Source organism: Populus nigra, chromosome 5 (genome assembly GCF_951802175.1).
Source record: "Populus nigra chromosome 5, ddPopNigr1.1, whole genome shotgun sequence".
NCBI lineage: Eukaryota > Viridiplantae > Streptophyta > Magnoliopsida > Malpighiales > Salicaceae > Populus > Populus nigra.
Window position 1 is genome coordinate 14,813,992 of NC_084856.1, and position 19,288 is coordinate 14,833,279.

At 32.9% G+C, this 19,288-nt stretch overlaps 3 protein-coding genes across 3 annotated transcripts; 1 reads left to right on the plus strand and 2 right to left on the minus strand.

The window, feature by feature from the left end:
- Positions 1-80: 80 nt before the first annotated feature.
- LOC133693792 (phosphopantetheine adenylyltransferase) lies at positions 81-2,763 on the minus strand. Its single transcript, XM_062115113.1, has 6 exons — positions 2,532-2,763; positions 2,330-2,401; positions 1,796-1,855; positions 1,253-1,347; positions 765-834; positions 81-634 (listed from the first exon to the last, which is right to left on the minus strand). Exons 1-6 carry the CDS (start codon positions 2,649-2,651, stop codon positions 515-517), a joined length of 537 nt encoding a protein of 178 aa, XP_061971097.1. The 5' UTR covers positions 2,652-2,763; the 3' UTR covers positions 81-514.
- An 11,446-nt stretch (positions 2,764-14,209) lies between these two features.
- LOC133694815 (uncharacterized) lies at positions 14,210-14,788 on the minus strand. Its single transcript, XM_062116519.1, has one exon. The coding sequence runs from the start codon at positions 14,786-14,788 to the stop codon at positions 14,210-14,212; it is 579 nt and encodes a 192-aa protein (XP_061972503.1).
- A 681-nt stretch (positions 14,789-15,469) lies between these two features.
- On the plus strand, positions 15,470-18,404 carry LOC133693647 (pheophytinase, chloroplastic). The gene is made up of 7 exons (XM_062114901.1): positions 15,470-15,709; positions 15,793-15,894; positions 15,977-16,115; positions 16,538-16,708; positions 16,843-17,083; positions 17,723-17,814; positions 18,032-18,404. The coding sequence occupies exons 1-7, from the start codon at positions 15,607-15,609 to the stop codon at positions 18,303-18,305; spliced, it is 1,122 nt and encodes a 373-aa protein (XP_061970885.1). The 5' UTR covers positions 15,470-15,606; the 3' UTR covers positions 18,306-18,404.
- The last annotated feature ends 884 nt before the right edge of the window (positions 18,405-19,288 follow it).

Here is a 19,288-nt window from a genome sequence, read left to right on the forward strand (position 1 = left end):
AACGGCAGTTGAAAAATCAAAACGACTCTACCTTGTGGTCGTGAAATGTCACCATTCTCATCAATTATCTTGCCACTAGAGATGCAATGCTTTTTTCAAGCGATTTTGATCATGATAAAAGGAGCCTCCGCATGATACATAATCCTGATATCAGAAATGTGATACTAAGTTTAAATAGAAATAAAAAAACTGCCTGCTCTACTTTCAAGGTTACTGAAGCTGCAGCAGTTCCAAAGGCTAAACCTGTGAGAACACGCTCACGCAGATATCTTGCTACATAGTGCAAGAGCGAAACGATTCTGAGTCCTATAAAATCCACATCAAAACATCAATTTATTAACATTTTGGGGAGAGACTGTGTAGATCAAATCATAAAATTATACAAAGACATTCTCTCTATCTTGTATCATGTATTTTCCAAACAGTCTTCCACGAAATTCTTTGTTTCCTGAACCTTGCAGAGTCACGTATTGATAAAAGCAATTAATTTCAGGACATCGCGCATGATCAGGAACTATGACTCTGTTGGTGTTTGTTGTTCTTTGGCCTTCTCGGCCTCAAGTCTCCTTAATGTCGTAGAACTGAGCTTATTAGCTCCACCAGATTCTTCAGGAACCAAGTCTACAACTTCAATCTGCACAAGATTCATGGTATAAAGGCCTGATCATCAGACCTTTTAAGCAATTATATAAAAGCCTACCTTACATAAACAACATGACACTACATCATCACAGATTAAAAAAAAAAAAATTGGTAACACAAACCTTTAGTTGTGAGAGGCCTCTGTCAGCTCTCTTCTTATTAACGGACAACCCACCTGCCACTGTCTCCTTGCTGCCGCAAAAGCAACAGTTGGTCAAGAATAATCCCATCACACCTTTTAGGGAAGTACAGAGGACATTGCAACCCTAGAAGGTAAATTGGCCTTCCATTTTTTTTCTTATTTTGTTCCTCTCGTTGCTATAACCAAGTTCAACGAATAATACGAAGAAAATGAGAATAATGGCAACAAACTCAAGCAGCTAAGACAAGATTTACAGTAATTTCTACAACAATGAAGATGGCAATGATGGAGATAAACTCCAGCACAACAAAAATGCATGCAAAAAATGCTCAAAAGAATACAGACACCTCAAGCTGTATATATAAAGTTAGAATAACACAATGATTTTAAATAAAATGGTAAAATTTCACATCAAAACCTAAAAGAAGGTCCCGAGAAAGACCCTAGACAACATGAATAGCAACTCACCTAACAACAATAGCCCCCAAATTTTCATCGACGATTGAAGGCCCGTAGGGATCTGTAATAGTTTCAGCTTGCACAACAAGTTCCGGCTTAAAAGACTGCAAAAAAAATATAGGAGCAATCATTTTCTAAACAGAAAACGAAAAAAATCATTCCAAAAGAAACCATGTTCACCATTTGGCAATGCATTGATTTTAAATTACAGTGCTCACGGTCCATAGCTTTGCTACCTCACCACTTAAACTGATGATGGAAATTCAAACTTCAGTTCAAAAAGCTTCAACCAGTAAGCACTACACACTATTTTTTCTCCTAGGTTAAATTACACATCCTACTTCTTACTTTGTGAACAATGGCATAATCAGACTGTAAGAGATGCAAGAATTCCATCAAGCTCACTTTCTCAGCCACAACAGTTTAACTTGTCTATGCAGCTGTTCCAACCTAATAAACTAGTCTTGTCTAAAAACTCCCAACCCTTCTTTCCAGATACTGAAAAGAACAAAAAGAACACGAAACATTCTTTTCGAATTTCAAATCAGATACCTTGATATAGTTTTCAACATTGTGCATCCTTTCCTCAATGGGTTGTATTAATTCAGCAAACTGCAAAAGGCAGATCCAAATACCTAATCATTGCACAAACGAAGAAATAAAAAATACTAGTAATTTAAATGGTTCCATTACATGTTCTAAGAACCCAAAAAGCAAGGTAATCAGCATCACACTTCTGATAAAACAAAGTCTTAATCATATATCATTAATTACAAAAGAATAAGCAAGAAATTTTTATTTTTTTAAAAAAAGAAGCTGTTTGTACCATTTCACTGGTACCTAACTAGCTTCGACCCCACACGAATGTAAATGAGGTAACAAAAGTAATCACATTTCTTTGAAAAATTATTGATTAACAAAAAAAGAGTCAATAACAGCAATTTTAATTCATTCGCGGATTAATATCAACCATTTGATATTATACATAAAAATAAATACTCATATTTTAGGATGAATAGCATTACTCAACTAACAATATACAACCAAAAAAAATATCAATAAATAAATAAATGGGAAATAATTGACCTGCTTATTCTTCAACATAGGACCATCACAGACTCCAATCACAATACGATCCTTCGCCAATTCTGCTGCGGCCTAAACAAAAACAAAAACAAAAATAAATAAATAAATCATTTCGTTCAAAAATTCAAACAAAATCCGGTCATTGGTGCACGACTCTCTGTCTTTTGAGAGAGAGAGAGAAAGAAAGAGCCAAGAATGTCACCTTGAGGAAGAGGCGGTGGCCGTCGTGTAACCGGTCAAAAGTGCCACCAAGAACCACCGCAGAATAAGAATTTGGCGGTGAAAGTTTAGTGTTAACAACCGATTCCTCTACCGTCACCATTTTTGTAGTAAAGAGAGAGAAAAACAGGTGAAGAGAGGGAAAAGAAATTTGGATTTTGAGACTGATAATGGAAACACCGTCTGAGTTTTATAGGGAAGAATTTTTATTTTTTTTTAGGGGGGGGGTTGGTTTGACTGGGTAGGTACAACGAACCTGGACGGAACCGTTTTGTTCTCTTATTTATTTGAGTTTTAGTTTGGTTTGCAAGGTGAGAGATTTGGGTCAAGGCGGGTTACTTCCGGTTTACTCTTTCTTTCTTTTTTTATGCTCAACCGGCCCGTGATCAGAAGGACAAGATATTTTAGAGTGTCTCTTGTTTATTAAAAAAATTAAAATTTTATTTTTGTTTAAAATTAATTTTTAATATTTTTATATCGTTTTGATATATTAATATCAAAAATAAATTATTTTAATATATTTTTAAAAAATAAAATTTAAAAAACAACCATTATAACAATATTCAACACACTCTTAATTAACTACTTAATTTTTATTGAAGGTATGTTGAATGCTAAAATTATAGATACATTTTTTAAAAAACAAAAAAATATATAGTATTATAAGTTATAAATGTGTGTGTAGTAAAAAACATAGTTTTGAAACCCAGACCGGCTTGGCGGGTCGATCCGGGTAAACCCAGCTAAGACCTGATATATATATATATAGACACACACACGTGAAATGATATCGTTTTGGCCTTTTACGATTAAAATGTTAAAACGATTAACGATGAAGACAGAGAGGAACCTAATTAAAGAAAAAAGTCATTTCAATCGCAAAGAGCAGAGGAGCAGAAGACTCTTGATTACTGTTTCAAATCCGCGAATAAGGCTAGATGAAGCTGATGTTAATTGTTTCTCTTCATGACTCTCCTTCTTTCACTCTCTCTTTTCTTTATTCTTTGCCCTTTTTTTTGAACTTGCAGTTCTTGATCTGACATCGATTCTTTTGCAGTTCTTGATCTAGCATCTATTCTTTCCTATTCTCACACCCATAGGTATGTTTCTTTGTTCTTTTCTTTTCTGCAACTTAATAAAACCTCTACTTCATTTTTCTTAATTTATTTTAGTTATTTCTTCGTAAGCTGCATATTAGTTAACTATCTCATTTTTCTTCTTTATGTTCGTTTGATGTGCTTGACAACAAACGAACCTGGACGGAACCGTTTTGTTCTCTTATTTATTTGAGTTTTGGTTTGGTTTGCAAGGTGGGAGATTTGGGTCAAGGCGGGTTACTTCCGGTTTACTCTTTCTTTCTTTTTTTATGCTCAACCGGCCCGTGATCAGAAGGACAAGATATTTTAGAGTGTCTCTTGTTTATTAAAAAAATTAAAATTTTATTTTTGTTTAAAATTAATTTTTAATATTTTTATATCGTTTTGATATATTAATATCAAAAATAAATTATTTTAATATATTTTTAAAAAATAAAATTTAAAAAACAACCATTATAACAATATTCAACACACTCTTAATTAACTACTTAATTTTTATTGAAGGTATGTTGAATGCTAAAATTATAGATACATTTTTTAAAAAACAAAAAAATATATAGATATTATAAGTTATAAATGTGTGTGTAGTAAAAAACATAGTTTTGAAACCCAGACCGGCTTGGCGGGTCGATCCGGGTAAACCCAGCTAAGACCTGATATATATATATAGACACACACACACACGTGAAATGATATCGTTTTGGCCTTTTACGATTAAAAGGTTAAAACGATTAACGATGAAGACAGAGAGGAACCTAATTAAAGAAAAAGTCATTTCAATCGCAAAGAGTAGAGGAGCAGAAGACTCTTGATCACTGTTTCAAATCCGTGAATAAGGCTAGATGAAGCTGATGTTAATTGTTTCTCTTCATGACTCTCCTTCTTTCACTCTCTCTTTTCTTTATTCTTTGCCCTTTTTTTTGAACTTGCAGTTCTTGATCTGACATCGATTCTTTTGCAGTTCTTGATCTAGCATCTATTCTTTTCTATTCTCACACCCATAGGTATGTTTCTATGTTCTTTTCTTTTCTGCAACTTAATAAAACCTCTACTTCATTTTTCTTGATTTATTTTAGTTATTTCTTCGTAAGCTGCATATTAGTTAACTGTCTCATTTTTCTTCTTTATGTTCATTTGATGTGCTTGACAAAGAAGAGGACTTAGCTTACCAATTTAGTAGTGCAAGCCTTATTGTTCTGCAATCACGATAGTTTTTTTGTTTTTTGTTTTTTATTTTTAACAGCTCCTGCATGAAATTAATTAACTAATGTTTAGAGACAATTTCAGTTTACCTCTGTTAATGACTGTATTATATGGGTTGTTTCTAATTATTAGGCTTGCTTCTTTTTTTTCGAAGGTGTTAAAATCAAGTTTGAATTGAATGTTATCAAGATTTTAAAGCATAAGATTTTTTTTTAGGACAAGAATCGAGGCATTAATATCCAGTAAGTTAATATAAGAATATAATGCAAATAGCTCATAAAGCAAAAATGCACAAAGAATACCAAATCTTGACAATAGTGTCATGATTTGATAAATTGTGTAGGTAAAGTGGATTTTCCACTGCAGGTTGTCTTATATGCTTAGAAAATACCTTAACAATAACAAATTGATGTCCAGTTTACCAGGATTTCTTCATTCTTTGTGATCACTGTAGTGATTAATCTAAGGAAATAAGCTTTTTTTATGGTCACACCTTATATCTAGTTGGTTATAATTGCTTGTTAGTCATTATTAATCTAATGAATGGATTGCAAAGTGTTTTGCTGCTCAATCTGAATATATAATAAAAGTATATGATTTGGCTTGAAATTATATTTTCTTTTATAAATTATGTCAGTGCCAAGCTGTGTGCAAAATGAGAAACCAGAATTGAAGTCTGAAAAACAACTCCAAAGAAGCGTTTTCCTTTTTCCATCCTATCTATAATTTTCGGTCATGTATTGGAATGTTGCATGAGGAATTTTTGTGTTTTTGGTTCTTCCATTTGTTTCCCATATTTATGTTCTGCTAATTTTGTTAATTGAATAGATTTTTTTGTTTTTTGTTTCTTCCCATAGTGTCCCTTATTCTGTAACTTTATTTTTCATATCGTGAGCTTTTTTTTCTCGTTTATTGTAGGTTCTTAAAATGTCTTCACATGATGGTAGTACTCCAAGTAGTGATCCTTCAACGGCCTAATCATCTCAACCTTTAATTTCCATGTCAAGTGGTAGTAGAGGAAGAACAGATTTGGCATGGGGTCATTGTAGAGAAGCTCCTGAGCTTAGTGTTGGATGTAAAAAACCTAAATTAGTATGTTTATATTGTGCTAAAGTATTTGCAAGTGGTGGCATTAATCGATTTAAGCAACATTTAGCTGAAGCTAAAGGAGAAGTTGAACAATGTTGCAAATGTCCTCCTGATGTTCGACATCAAATGCTTTTGAATCTTAAAGGAAATGTTGAAACAAAAAAAAAAGGTAGAGAAATGCAAGCAGATTTCAATCCATTTAATCCACAACAGAGGGAGCATGAAGAGATGATGATTAAGCAATTAGAAGATGATTATAATGGTGATGATGATGAGGGTGTCAATACTAAAACAACATATGTTACCACTAAAGGTTGCAAACAAGAAAAAGATTCAAAGCACCAGCACTGTAAAACAATTGACTACAAGTTATGGAAAACAAAAGAAATCTGCAACATTAGGGGCATATTTCATGTCAAGAACAACTCTTGGTGCTTAAAAGTCTCTTCAGAATTGTTGGCAAAGGAAGAAAGCAGTTGAACGATATGATCTTGCTTTAACGAAGTGGATGATTGATGCATGTGTGTCATTTAATGCTGTTAACTCTGTGTATTATCAGCATGCCATAGATGTTGTAATAGCCATGGGTCCTGGTTATAAAGGACCAAACTTGCATGTTATTCGTGGTTATTACTTGGCAAAAGCGATTCGATGAAGTGAAGATCTATGTTGAGAGTTATCGAGAGATTTGGAAAAAAAAAACTTGTTGCACATTAATGGCTGATGGATGGACAGATCAGAAGAGGAGGACTTTAATTAATTTCTTAGTATATTATCCTAAAACAACAGTTTTTTTAAAAATTATAGATGTGTCAGATGTCTCAAAGACTGTTACATGGTTGCATCAGTTATTTAGAGAGGTTGTTTTGTATGTTGGGGTAGAAAACATTGTGCATATGGTGACTGATAATGTTGAAAATTATGTTGATGCTGGCAAGTTATTGATGGAAGAATTTCCTTCAATATTTTGGTCTCCTTGTTCTGCTCATTGCATCAACCTCATACTCCAGGACATTGGTAAATTGCAGTCAATTTGTTTTATTGTTGAGCATGCTTCTAGTATCACAAAGTATATTTATAATCATTGTTATCTATTGTATTTGATGAGGAAGTTCATTGGAGGAAAAGAAATACTCCATCCAGCTCATACTCGTTTTGCTACCAATTTTATTGCATTGTAAAACATTTTAGCTCATAAAGATGAGTTGAGAGCTATGGTGACATCTAGAGAATGGGTCTCATCTGCTTATGCTAAAGATAGCAAAGGAAAAAAGTTTGTTGAGAGTGTGCTAAACTCTCTATTTTGGAAAGAATGTGCAATAATTGTGCGAATAAGTGAACCTTTAGTTCGAGTTCTACGAATGGTTTATGGTGACGATAAACCTTCAATGAAATATTTGTATGATGCTATTCATTATGCAAAAAAATAAATGTTGATGAGATTTTAAAAGAGAAAGGCTTAAGAGAAACCTTTCATAGACATTATTAATAATCGGTAGGATGGACAACTATATAGAAATCTTTATGCAACGACATTTTGGTTAAATCCTCGATTTCAATATGATGCATATATAATGGATAAACATATGAGCACCATTTCTAGACTTCTAGATGTTCTTGAGAAGTATGCACATGGAAATCTACTATTGCAAAGTAAGATTACAAGTGAGATGAAGTTGTTTAGGAATGCTGAACATGACTTTGGTCAAGCGTCCGTAATAAATAATCGCACCCTTATGCCTCCAGGTATATAATTTTTATATTTAAAAATATTATTTGACATAGTCTTACTTATTATTTTTTTGTATAGATGAATGATGGATGACATATGGAACCAGTGCTCCAAATTTATAATATTTGGCTATACGAGTGTTAAGTCAAACTTGTTGTTCTTCGGGATGCAAGAGAAATTAGAGTATTTTTTAACTTATTCACTCCAAGAAGAGAAATAGATTGGAGCACCAAAGGTTTAATGACCTTGTTTATGTCCACTGCAATCTAAGATTGAAACAAAAGTATTTTTCTTTTCTCTAATTCTTTAAATATTATTTTATCTTATTTAGTAGCATTATTAATACTTATATTGTGTTTACCTTCACTTTTAATATACAGGAATTATTGGAAAGGATAAAATTATGATCCAATTAATTTTAAGACAATTGGTGACATTAAAAATTAGGTATAAAAGATGAACCGTCAATTTTGACAACTGAAGAAGCAAAGAGTTTTCACCAAGCTCTATCAATAATGATCATACAAGATAATTTAGATGATGGTAATTAATTATTGATCATTTAGTGATAAATATTATTTAAAACAAAGTATTGCTTAACACATAATATTTATTTGTTAATTGTGTTTTAAATATAAATGTCATAAATATTAATGAGATTGAATATGATTGTGACGATGAAGTTTCAAAGGAGCATGCTGATATTTTATTAGATGTTGACGAGGTTGGCTTAATTCCATCGACATTTTAAGTTTTTCTATAGACACCGAAGATCTTAATGTGCTCATTCAACAAAAGTGAATGTATTGTTGATTTAGAATTTATGTTTTTGGATGTTTTGTTTTAAATATTTTAGAATTTATATTTGGTTTGTGTTTTGGATATTGAATTAAATTTATGTTGTTAGTTTAAAATTTAAATTTGATTTATATAAGTGTTGCATTGTAACTAGTTAGGTGTTTTCTATAGGTGTTGTATTGGTTTTTTTTTTGTGGTTGACCCATCCGACTCGTAACTCAATCATTAGAATAAATCGTGTTAAAAACTATGGTAAAAAAAAAGATTGAAAACAAGTTTTTTTATATAAAATATTAAAATAGGTATTATAAATGAATGCAAGTTGTTAATATATAAGTGAAAATAAATATTAGTAATAAGAAAGTCTGTAAGTCATTTTTATTTTAATGTTCATTAGTTAGCATCGAATGAAATTAAATTGTTTTGGTTTTTATATTATAAAAGTAAAATATGCACGTATAAATATTATTTTATACATGTATAAGAGTATGTATGAAGTAGTGTATTGCAGTAACTAACATATACCCTGGGGGTCCTATATTAACAGGTAGTTATCCCATTTTCATCATTGAAATGGTAATTTACAGAATGGTAAGTCAATTTCATTTTCTGAGGATGTGTTCTTATTTGGACATATTTTAGAAAATGTGCGCTTATGATAGCAATATCACTTCTTCTTTTTTGTACTTTATTTCTTTTCCTTCTTATTTTCAACGCCAAGAAACCAAAGTCTTGTCTGATGAGAATGAACATCAAACAAATTAACACGTTAGAAATCAGAATACATGCACTAATCATCTCTTTTAATCATAGAAAAACGTATTCTGGATTCTGAACCTTGATGGAAATTCATAAAATTGATGTTCGTTGGCTATTGACGCAGACACGCTCCTTTGTGATTTTATTTATTAATAATCTTTCGATTCAACAGCATCCATGGAAATTAAGGAACACAAGAGACTGTCTGAAGGAAATAACTTGCAATTTTAAGAATTCGAATCTGCTTAGCTACAGGAAAACACTTCTGCAAAAAATTATTTTGAAGTAGTGATGAATACAATATCTGGGATATTACCTTTCTTCCCATTCTCCTCTGATCCTCGATCTGCAACTCCATTAATTGAAATGGAACAAGGTTTATCTGTCGTGTAGGAAATGGAGGGGACAAGAAGGCTGGTTTTTTTCTGGGAGTGTGGACACATTTTTCATCAATTTCCTGCTCATACAGACGCTACACACTAGTTAGAACAGGAATTAGTTCTGACCGAGAAGTGTATACTATTCAAAGGAACAAGGCACGAACAGAGCCCTCACTGATCCACTTCTGGCAAATTTAGAATTACAGAGAATAGCATTTCGAGTAAAAATAACATCATGGCTTCTATCATTTGAGTTTTCTTTTCTTTCTTTTGTTTATTCGATGTCCTGAGTTTCTGATCCATTTATCTTTTTGGTCTCAACAACTTGCACAGAAGAGCTGCGTTTCTTCAGCAAGGCAGCGGAGAATCTACTAACTCTTATATATCAACATGCTGAGATTTCCATCATCGGGCCTTGTGCAAACTGTCCCACAGAGACGCACTTCCTTTTTTCTCTTTCCAAACTGAGAAAATCATGCTTCGTAACCAGTTCAAGCACTACATTCTTAGTCATGTTCATAAAGGTAAGCATCCTCCCGGAGCTTTAACTTTGTTTTCATTGCATCGAGTGACTGCGATGGTTGTCTGAGAAGTAATGACGCCAAAATAAATTAAACAGAACATAGCACACACTGCAGCTATAATGCAACAACACAATGAGGCTACTGTGTTAATACAAATTCTACTTTTTTTCCACAAAACCTTGGCTCATACTGAGCTCTTCTTACAACACCTAGATCATTCATGATCCATGTTAGCAACCTGGGAGTATCTGAGACAATTGAATCAGCTTTAAGGAGAGGGGATTTGGAAACCATTTACATTTGTTTCAAATAATTGCATTCTGCTTAAATCAATATGATATTACTAATGAAATTGAAAGGTATTATACACCAAGCCGATGAATCAAGAAGAAAGGGAAGGCTCATAGAGTGGAACAACTAGGCAGCGTGCAACTCAATTAAAGCAAAAAAAAAAAAATGTATTCACGATTGTTTGAATTTTAAAAATGTTTTTGAAAACATTTGAATTTTTTTATTTTTTTATTTAAATTAATATTTTTAGATATTTTCTAATTATTTTAATGTGTTGATATCAAAAATAATTTTTAAAAAATAAAAAATATTATTTTAATATATTTTAAAAAAACAGTTACAACATTTTTTGTACAATTTACATTGAGCCCGAGTCCCAACCTCCCGTAAAATTAACAGGAAACAACATTTTTCTTTATTTTATAGTGTAATGTGATATAAATTATTGATGGGCAATGACAATGCATATATGCATGTTACCTCTTTTTTCTTCTTCTTTTTGTACAATGAGAGTTCAGTGAGTACCAAACCAAGTGTGTAGTTTAATACAGAGAGAGTGTTTAATTTGAGCTTTTAAGTGAAATATTGTATGAGAAATATTGTATGAGGTTTGTTTTGTTGTATATGCTAAATCAATTAGTTATTTATGGTATTGACTTTCTACATATAAATATATTTGATTTATTAATAAAAATTTATTTATCTTTAATATTTATCAAATATTTTATTAATAAATCTAGAATAAAAATAAAGTCCTTGAAACAAAATATTTTGCAAAAAATATTATAAAGTTATTATAATTATGAGATTTTTATTGCATCAAAACATTGTTTCTAAATATTTTTAATCAATGCTCTATTAAGACTAAATATTAATTAAAGCTACATTAAATATGAAGATAAAGGTTACAAGATCATCATAGATAATGGAAGTTACATTAATGCAATATCTTTCGGTAGTGTAAACCGTTTAGGTTTAAAATTTGTTCCTCGCCTTAAACCATATAGTATATCATGTGCTAACAACACCTCGATAGCAATTAAGAAGAAATGTCTTTTTCCTATAAAGTTTGTAAACGGCCATAATAAAATTTAATGTGATGTGATTCTCATAGATATAGGACATGTCATTTTAGGTAGGTCTTGGTTATATAATTTAAATGTTATCATATTTGATCAATCTAATTCTTGTTCATTCACTTTTCAAAGTAAAATGATCAAACTTATTGGATTTCTACTAAGGCCCAATAACGGGGGACAAAAGAAGAAAAAGGTGAAAGAAAATGGACTTGACATAATAAGTTTTAAGAAGTTTGAGAATGAGGTTCATGAGGAGTCAATTGTATTTGCTGTAGTTGCCAAGAAGATTGTAGAAAACTCTTTAAATGAGCCACTAAAGAGGTAAATGCAGTGTTGAAACAGTTTCAATATATGTTTTTCTCTCAACTCCATAATGTCTTATCTCTTATGCGTGACATTCAACATGCCATAAATTATCCCTAGTGCTAAATTGTTGAATTTGCCTTGCTATAGGATGAATCCCAGTGAATTGTTGAATTGCAAAGGCAAGCAAATGAGCTTTTACAAAAGGGTTTCATAAGAGATAGCTTAAGTCTTGTGCAGTATATGTCCTTTCAACACCCAAGAAAGATAGTTTTTACAGGATGTGTGTGGATACTAAGAGTGTGTTTGGTATTGCGGTAGATGTTGTAATTGTGGTTTGAAAAAAGTTGTTTTATAAAAAGTACTTTTAGTTGAGGTTGGTTTGAAAAAATAAGTGTTTAGTTAAAATTGTGGTTGAAATTGAGGTTGAAGAAAAAGTAGTTTAATGTGTTTGGTTAAGAATGCTTTTGAAATTGAGGTTATAAAATAATTTAAAAAAATATATATTAATATTATTGGTTTTAAATTTAAATATTGTAGAATTAATTACTCCTATTACATCATGAAATAAATAATACTTCATATAAAATATTTTTTATTATCCCATCAAACTATTTGCAATTCCATCTCGTACAAAATCCATACATGAAGGCCGCTGTGATCCTTGATTAGTTGAGCGAGGTACAATATCAGATAAAAAATCATCTAAAATGAAATTGGGATTGCGATCATACTAAAAAAAAACCTCATCATCTTGCTTCTCTGAAACCTAAAGCACAATTCTCTCAAGAAATCAAGATCACCAACAGATAAAACTACACACAAGAAGACAGTTTACCGAAATCTTGAAATCCGCCAACACTACCAAGAAAACTGATCAACAAAGTGTAAGGAAAACACAACAAGTTTGAATGGCAAATTAACAACAAAAAGAGCCCCATATGAGATAAATAAAAAACAAAATTGATCCATAAATCGGATACAAAATCTCGAAATCAGTACTCAAAACCCAAAATGGCAACTACATAATTTCTTTAACAGACAATTTCCCTTAAAAAATCAAGATTTCATAAACAAGTTTCCAGCACTGTTGTGCTTCCTACAAACCGAAACAATGGAGACTACTCGACACAAATGATTTCGGTGAAGGTGATCTGATCTTCGCTTCACAACAAAAGGGACAGCAGGGAACAATGACGAACATTGTCTCTAGCATCAATCTTCGTCCAAATCAAGGGAACAAGGGGGAAGGGAACAAAGGAGACAAGCTTGGGTTGGGAAAATGTTGTGTTAAAATCTTTCGTTTGACAGGAGAAGGGACAGAGGGGAACAAGATGGAACATTGTCTCTAGCGTCAATCTTCATCAATCTCGTCCAGATCAGTAACAGAGGGGAAGGGAATAGAGCTTAAGCTCGGGCAAGGAAAGTTTTTTGGCAAGGAAAGTTTTTTTACAAGAAAAAAAGTGTCCGTCAAAAGTGTATGGCATGGAGTGAAAAGCAGGTGTTACTTGCTTTTCCAAAACTGAGGTCCAACCTCAATTTTTGATGGGGCCATGTTAAATAAAAAGTGTGGTTGAAAATAACCAAACATCTCGGTCCTGCTTTTTTTATTAACCGTAGCCGCAGCGGCAGCCACAGTGCCAAACGACATCTAAAGCTACTAATAGGGTTACTATCAAGTAATGTTTCCTTATTTTTAGGTTAGATGACATGTTGGATATGATGGTAAGAGCCTAAATTTTCTCTAATACTGATTTAAAGAGTGGGTATTATTATATTAGAATCTGTTTTGGAGATGAATGAAAAATTATATTTAAGACTAAAAATAAATTATATAAGTGGAATGGTAACTTATGTTTTTTGATCATTCCAATACACTAAATATTTTTATAAGAGCGATGACATAAATGTCTAGGTCTTTCATTGAAAAAATTTTATGGTGTATTTTGATGATATTTTTATTTATAGTAAAATCAAAAAATAATTAAACTATTTACTTAACGCATAGAAGCTAATGCTTGTCCGAATTTAGATGTTTGAATTTAGGTGTTTGTTAACCCTTAATAATGATTCATTAAAACCATTTACTCAACAATATTTGTAATAAAAGATTAAAACTTTTTGTATGAGGGGGGACAAGATTGCAACTTATTTAATCATTACAACAATTTTTTCTAACAACATTTTCAAATTAATGGGATGCTTAATATAAAGTGATCCTTTACATAAGACATTATCTTAGACTATCATAGTTAGTTTCTTTTACAATTAGAATATTTAACATTGGACTTTAGCATCGCTGTCGTATCAAAGATCTATTAAATACAGCAATTCCAAATACCAGGTAAGTACATTAAACAAAGCCTCACAAATTATCAAATGTAAATAATAAAAATAAATATATTTTTAGGACACATCAGGATTACAACGTCCACCAAGAGAATTTCCCTGCAAAGCCTGATTCAAATGCACTGACAAAGCATAATTATTAACTTCAAGCATCCGAACCTTCTCCTGATAATGTTCGACCATCTCCTTGAACTGCTTCAATTCTTTCTCCTTCTCTTCCCCTTCCTTCAGCATCTCATGCTGGATCACCACAGCGCGCTTCAGCACTCCATTCTCCTGGCACAAAGCTTCAACCCTTTCCTTCAATGCATGATTCTCTGTTTCAAAACCCCTCGCCGCCTCTTCGGTCACCTGATCGCTAATTACTTTCTGCAGCATCTCAAGAACTCTCCCTGCGCGTGATTTTGCGTCGTCCACGCTTGTTGCGCTCGTCATCTCTTTCACTAGCAGGTCCACCCATTGTTCACCACTAGCAGGAACAGGATTTTTGGGAACTTGGTTTTCTTTTGGAGGTGGTTGTGGTGGCCGGATGCCAGGCGGAGAGGTGCAGCGGATACGTTTTAGAAGCGAGATGGAGGAGATTTCGTCTTCGAAGAAGTATGATCTTTTGGTACCACAGACTGCAGCAGAAGCCATTGATCGAAGGATTAAAGAATCGCAAATTAGTTTTGTGTAACAGGGAGAAATAGGGTTTTTGTGTTTGGCGGAGAGGGAAGGGAGATTTGGTTTCGGGGGCAAGTCAGGGACTTATATAGAGAGGAGATTCCTTCAGGGAGAAGGAGATGTAACCGCCAATGTTTTTATTGTGTACATATAAATCTTTAATTTTGTAAATTCAATTATTTTTCCAATATGTAATCTCTTTTATTTATTTTTCCCATTTATTTTATATTTTAAAGTAAATTGAAATAATTATTCTATTTTATTTTTAAAAAAATTAATATCAACATATCAAAATAATTTTAAAATTAAATTTTAATTAAAAAAATAAATTTTTTTAAAAAATACCATTTAGAAATCAATACCAAATGACCTATAAATCATGTCTCAGGTCTAGTTAAAAATAATTAAATTATTTAAAATGATTTTTGAACAAAGAAGTTGTTAAGATTTCTTTTTTAAAAAGTAGTATTGATAAGAATATTGTTCATTTCTTTTTCTTTTTCTTTTTCTTTTTCTTTTTCTTTTGAATTAAACAAAGAAATATTTTCCTCCTTTTACTTTTGGAAAAAATCTAGCAAGACCGAATTTTCGCGGAAAGGAGAAATAGTTAACTAGAAAACAAAATCTAAAGTCTCGAGAGGGTTATGGCTTGAAGACAGCCACAAGGACAAAAGACGGTAGCCACATAAATGATGAAACACAACCCCAGATATTTAAATGCTGCTTTTGGTCTTTCCAAAATGTGATTTGCTTCTTAAAATCCAGAGTTTTTAAAGAATTAGTTTGTTTCAATGTCTTCTTCATCATGTTCTTTGTCACCTTCATTAAGGTCAAGGCTATTCAATTCCTCTGCTACAAGGTTTCTTGTACCATCAGCAAGACAAAATCAGTACAGTAAGTTTATTTTGTTTTAAAATGTTCATTTCGTTTCTGGGTTTTTATTGAATTCCTCTTTCTCTCTTTCTTTTGGCTTGAAGGAAGCAGATGTGAAATGAACAGGAGAAGTTTTGCTTTCAGAGGAATTCTGGCTTCTGGGGTTTCAGTCACGGGCTCTTCTTTAGCCACAGAGCCTACTCAAGGTCAGTTTTATTTTTTTACCATCCAGCTGTGCTTGCTTAAGTATAAAGTTTTTTTTTTTTGTCTTCTTTTCTTTGGGGATAGGGATGGAGAGATTGCCATTCAAGCCTGAGGGATATAATTTTTGGACATGGCGGGGTCACAAAATACATTATGTGGTACAAGGAGAAGGGCTTCCTATTGTTCTCATTCATGGTTTTGGTGCTTCTGCATATCATTGGAGGTATTTTATTCTTAGATTCTATCATCTGTTTTAAGGAATGAGACCCATCTTTCCCCGATGCTCTTTTGGAGAACATTTAGTTAAGGAAACAAACAAAGTTTTGTGTATCTAGTCAAGAGATGCTAATGCTGTTATTTAATTTATGTTTATCATGATCGATCATTTGGTGGAAACAAAACTCAATCAGACAATGGATTTTGTTTTAAAGCATGTGATCTCTTCTTCTTTTTCTGAATCCTATCTTTTTTGCATTATAGTTGTTGCTAATTGAAAATTAGAAGAATAATGCTGCTATTGTATCAAATGGTTGTGAATTTTGTCCGGGCTGAGATGCAATGGATGTTTGTTTACATATTTATTCCTTGGTTATAGTGAAAGTCTTGTTCTACCTGACAAAGTTATCATCTTTGCAATGTCCTCAGATACAACATACCTGAATTGGCCAAAAAGTATAAGGTTTATGCAGTAGACTTGCTGGGGTTTGGATGGAGTGAGAAAGCACTTATTGAGTATGATGCCATGGTGTGGAGGGATCAAGTAGTGGATTTCTTGAAGGAGATAGTGAAAGAGCCAGCTGTTATAGTAGGAAACAGGTATAGCAAATAAAATGCACTGTTTTTTATTATATTGTCTATTTGAGTGTATGTGATTAAAACATGTATTGCGGAAGAAAAATGTTTATTTTCTTTATGTTTTTGGCTTTATATAACCCGTGTTGAATTTTCAGCCTTGGAGGCTTTACTGCTTTGGTTGCAGCAGTGGGCTTTCCTGATCAAGTTGTTGGGCTTGCACTCCTAAATTCTGCTGGTCAGTTTGGGAATCCAAATGAAAAAATGGATGAGTCTGATGAATCAATCTTGCAGAAATTTGTATTGAAGCCCCTGAAGGAAGTTTTCCAGCGTGTAGTTCTTGGATTTTTGTTTTGGCAAGCAAAGCAGCCAGCTCGCATTGAATCTGTTCTAAAGAGTGTAAGTTTCTTGCTCCTTGATTTGTTAACTAGGACTTCTCATTTAAAGGCATATGAGAAAAATTATGAGTGTTAAATTGTTTGTATCACCGAGCAGGAACACTGTTGTATATCCATGATCACTGCCTTGCTGCCTGAAATTGATTTTGAAATGTGCTTATTTTAAATCATGGAATGGATGAATTTGCATCCTTGTGAATTTTGATTACCATGTAGAACACCAACTAGTAGGATTACCTGCTGTTTCATCGAGGCCAAAATCCCGAGGTTTGTAAACTTTGTTATAGCACTGCTAAGATTGTCTCCTGCCTTCAACTTGAACTGAGATAGAGTTTTATTTTCTCTTTTGTGTTTCCTTTTAACAAGTATGGTGGATCTGGTTTTTATGAATTTTGAAGTGGTTGCTCCTTCTAGGGATGTCAACCAAGGCGCCAACCGCGCCTATTAGATCTTTATCCATCCCTGTCAGTTATACGATACACATGGATGGTTTTTGAAAAATTTGAGTCTGCAAACATGTCCATACTAACGTAGTATGTCACTTTTGACTTCTCAAATCATCATATTCTCTAACGTGCATGCTATTCTTGCTAATTTTATGATTTCTTTAGCTAACAGAAACTTCTATGTCGCTTGGCAGGTTTATATAAATACCTCTAATGTAGACGACTACCTTGTGGAATCAATTACCATGCCAGCAGCTGATCCAAACGCTGGAGAAGTTTATTATAGGTGCATATACGAGTCTAACGTCCTTTTATTAAATAAAACATCCCCTTTGGTTTCGAAATTATATTTTAAAAACATTTCCTTGCTGACTATTAGCAAGACTATTAGCAATTACATTTGCAAGACAAGTCCTATAGATGCCGGAGCCAGTGCTTAATTTTAACTTAAAATTGCTCTTTGACTATTTACTCAACTACTATCAACGTTCTTCTTTCTTCAGATTGATGACTCGATTCATGCTGAATCAAAGCAAGTACACGTTAAACAGTGCATTGAGTGAACTTAGATGCCCACTGCTATTGCTCTGGGGTGACTTAGACCCATGGGTAGGTCCTGCAAAGGCCAATCGAATCAAAGAGTTCTACCCAAATACAACTCTTGTAAACTTAAAGGCTGGTCACTGCCCGCACGATGAAGTTCCAGAGCTTGTTAATAAATCCTTAATGGATTGGTTGTCATCTCTAAAACCTGAAGCCTCCCTGCAGACATTGTAAAAGTAACAAATTTTGCAGCCCCAGTTCTAACATCTGCTTCAAGCTAGTACTTGTAATGTAATTATACTTTCATTAATTAAAGTTCTTGATTAAAGCTGACTTTATGTGTGAAGTTCATAGGACTTGGTTTTTACAGGCTGGTTTGGATAACAAACAGAGTCATTACCATAACATATTCGAGCAAGCTGTTACTTAAGCTACTCTTTAATTGTTTTCTCCTGCAAGTAGATGAGTGGGATCCTATGGCCCAGAAAAAATCGTTAATGATTCAAATCATGCTTAAACATCATAAATATGTTGTATAAAAAACCAGAAACATTGGATTCCCATTTATCACCAGCTACAACACAGTGTGTGCTCTGATAACTCGAGGGATAAAACAAAATCACTCTTTGCTTTACCTAGTTTCTAGGGATAGGAGTGAAGATGAGACAACAAAAAAAAAAAGCCATTTGGTTACTGCATCTGATAGTGAAGTGCATTGTACAGTTTCCCAATGCCAGAATTCTGACAGGTAGTTATGGATAAGGAGTATGATCCAAATTGATGTGACAATAATGGGTTAAGTTTGTGCAGATAAAACCAAAGATAACTTTCATCACTTTCATCAATTAATCCAAACAGAGTTAACCTGATGGAGATTCATCAGAAAATAGAGAATATGTTTCGACATATTATCAGTATCATTCAGATTCTCCATTGTGGGACACAACCCTATATCCAAAAGCGTCCAGGTTTGGAAACATTTCCTAATGTTTTCTTTAGTTTTGAATGGTGTTTTAAGTTGAAGTATTTCGAAGTACAAACTAGTTCAATTAGCAAAATGTTGTTGCATTCTTAAGGAAATCCTAAAAGAGTGTGAAATAAGCGAAGGGTGGAGGTTGCAGAATTGAAATGGATTTGAATTTTGTTCCCTATTCTAGACAAAGAAAATTCTGCTATCTCAGCAGCTCAAGTCCACGCTCCTTCCAGAGATCCATAAT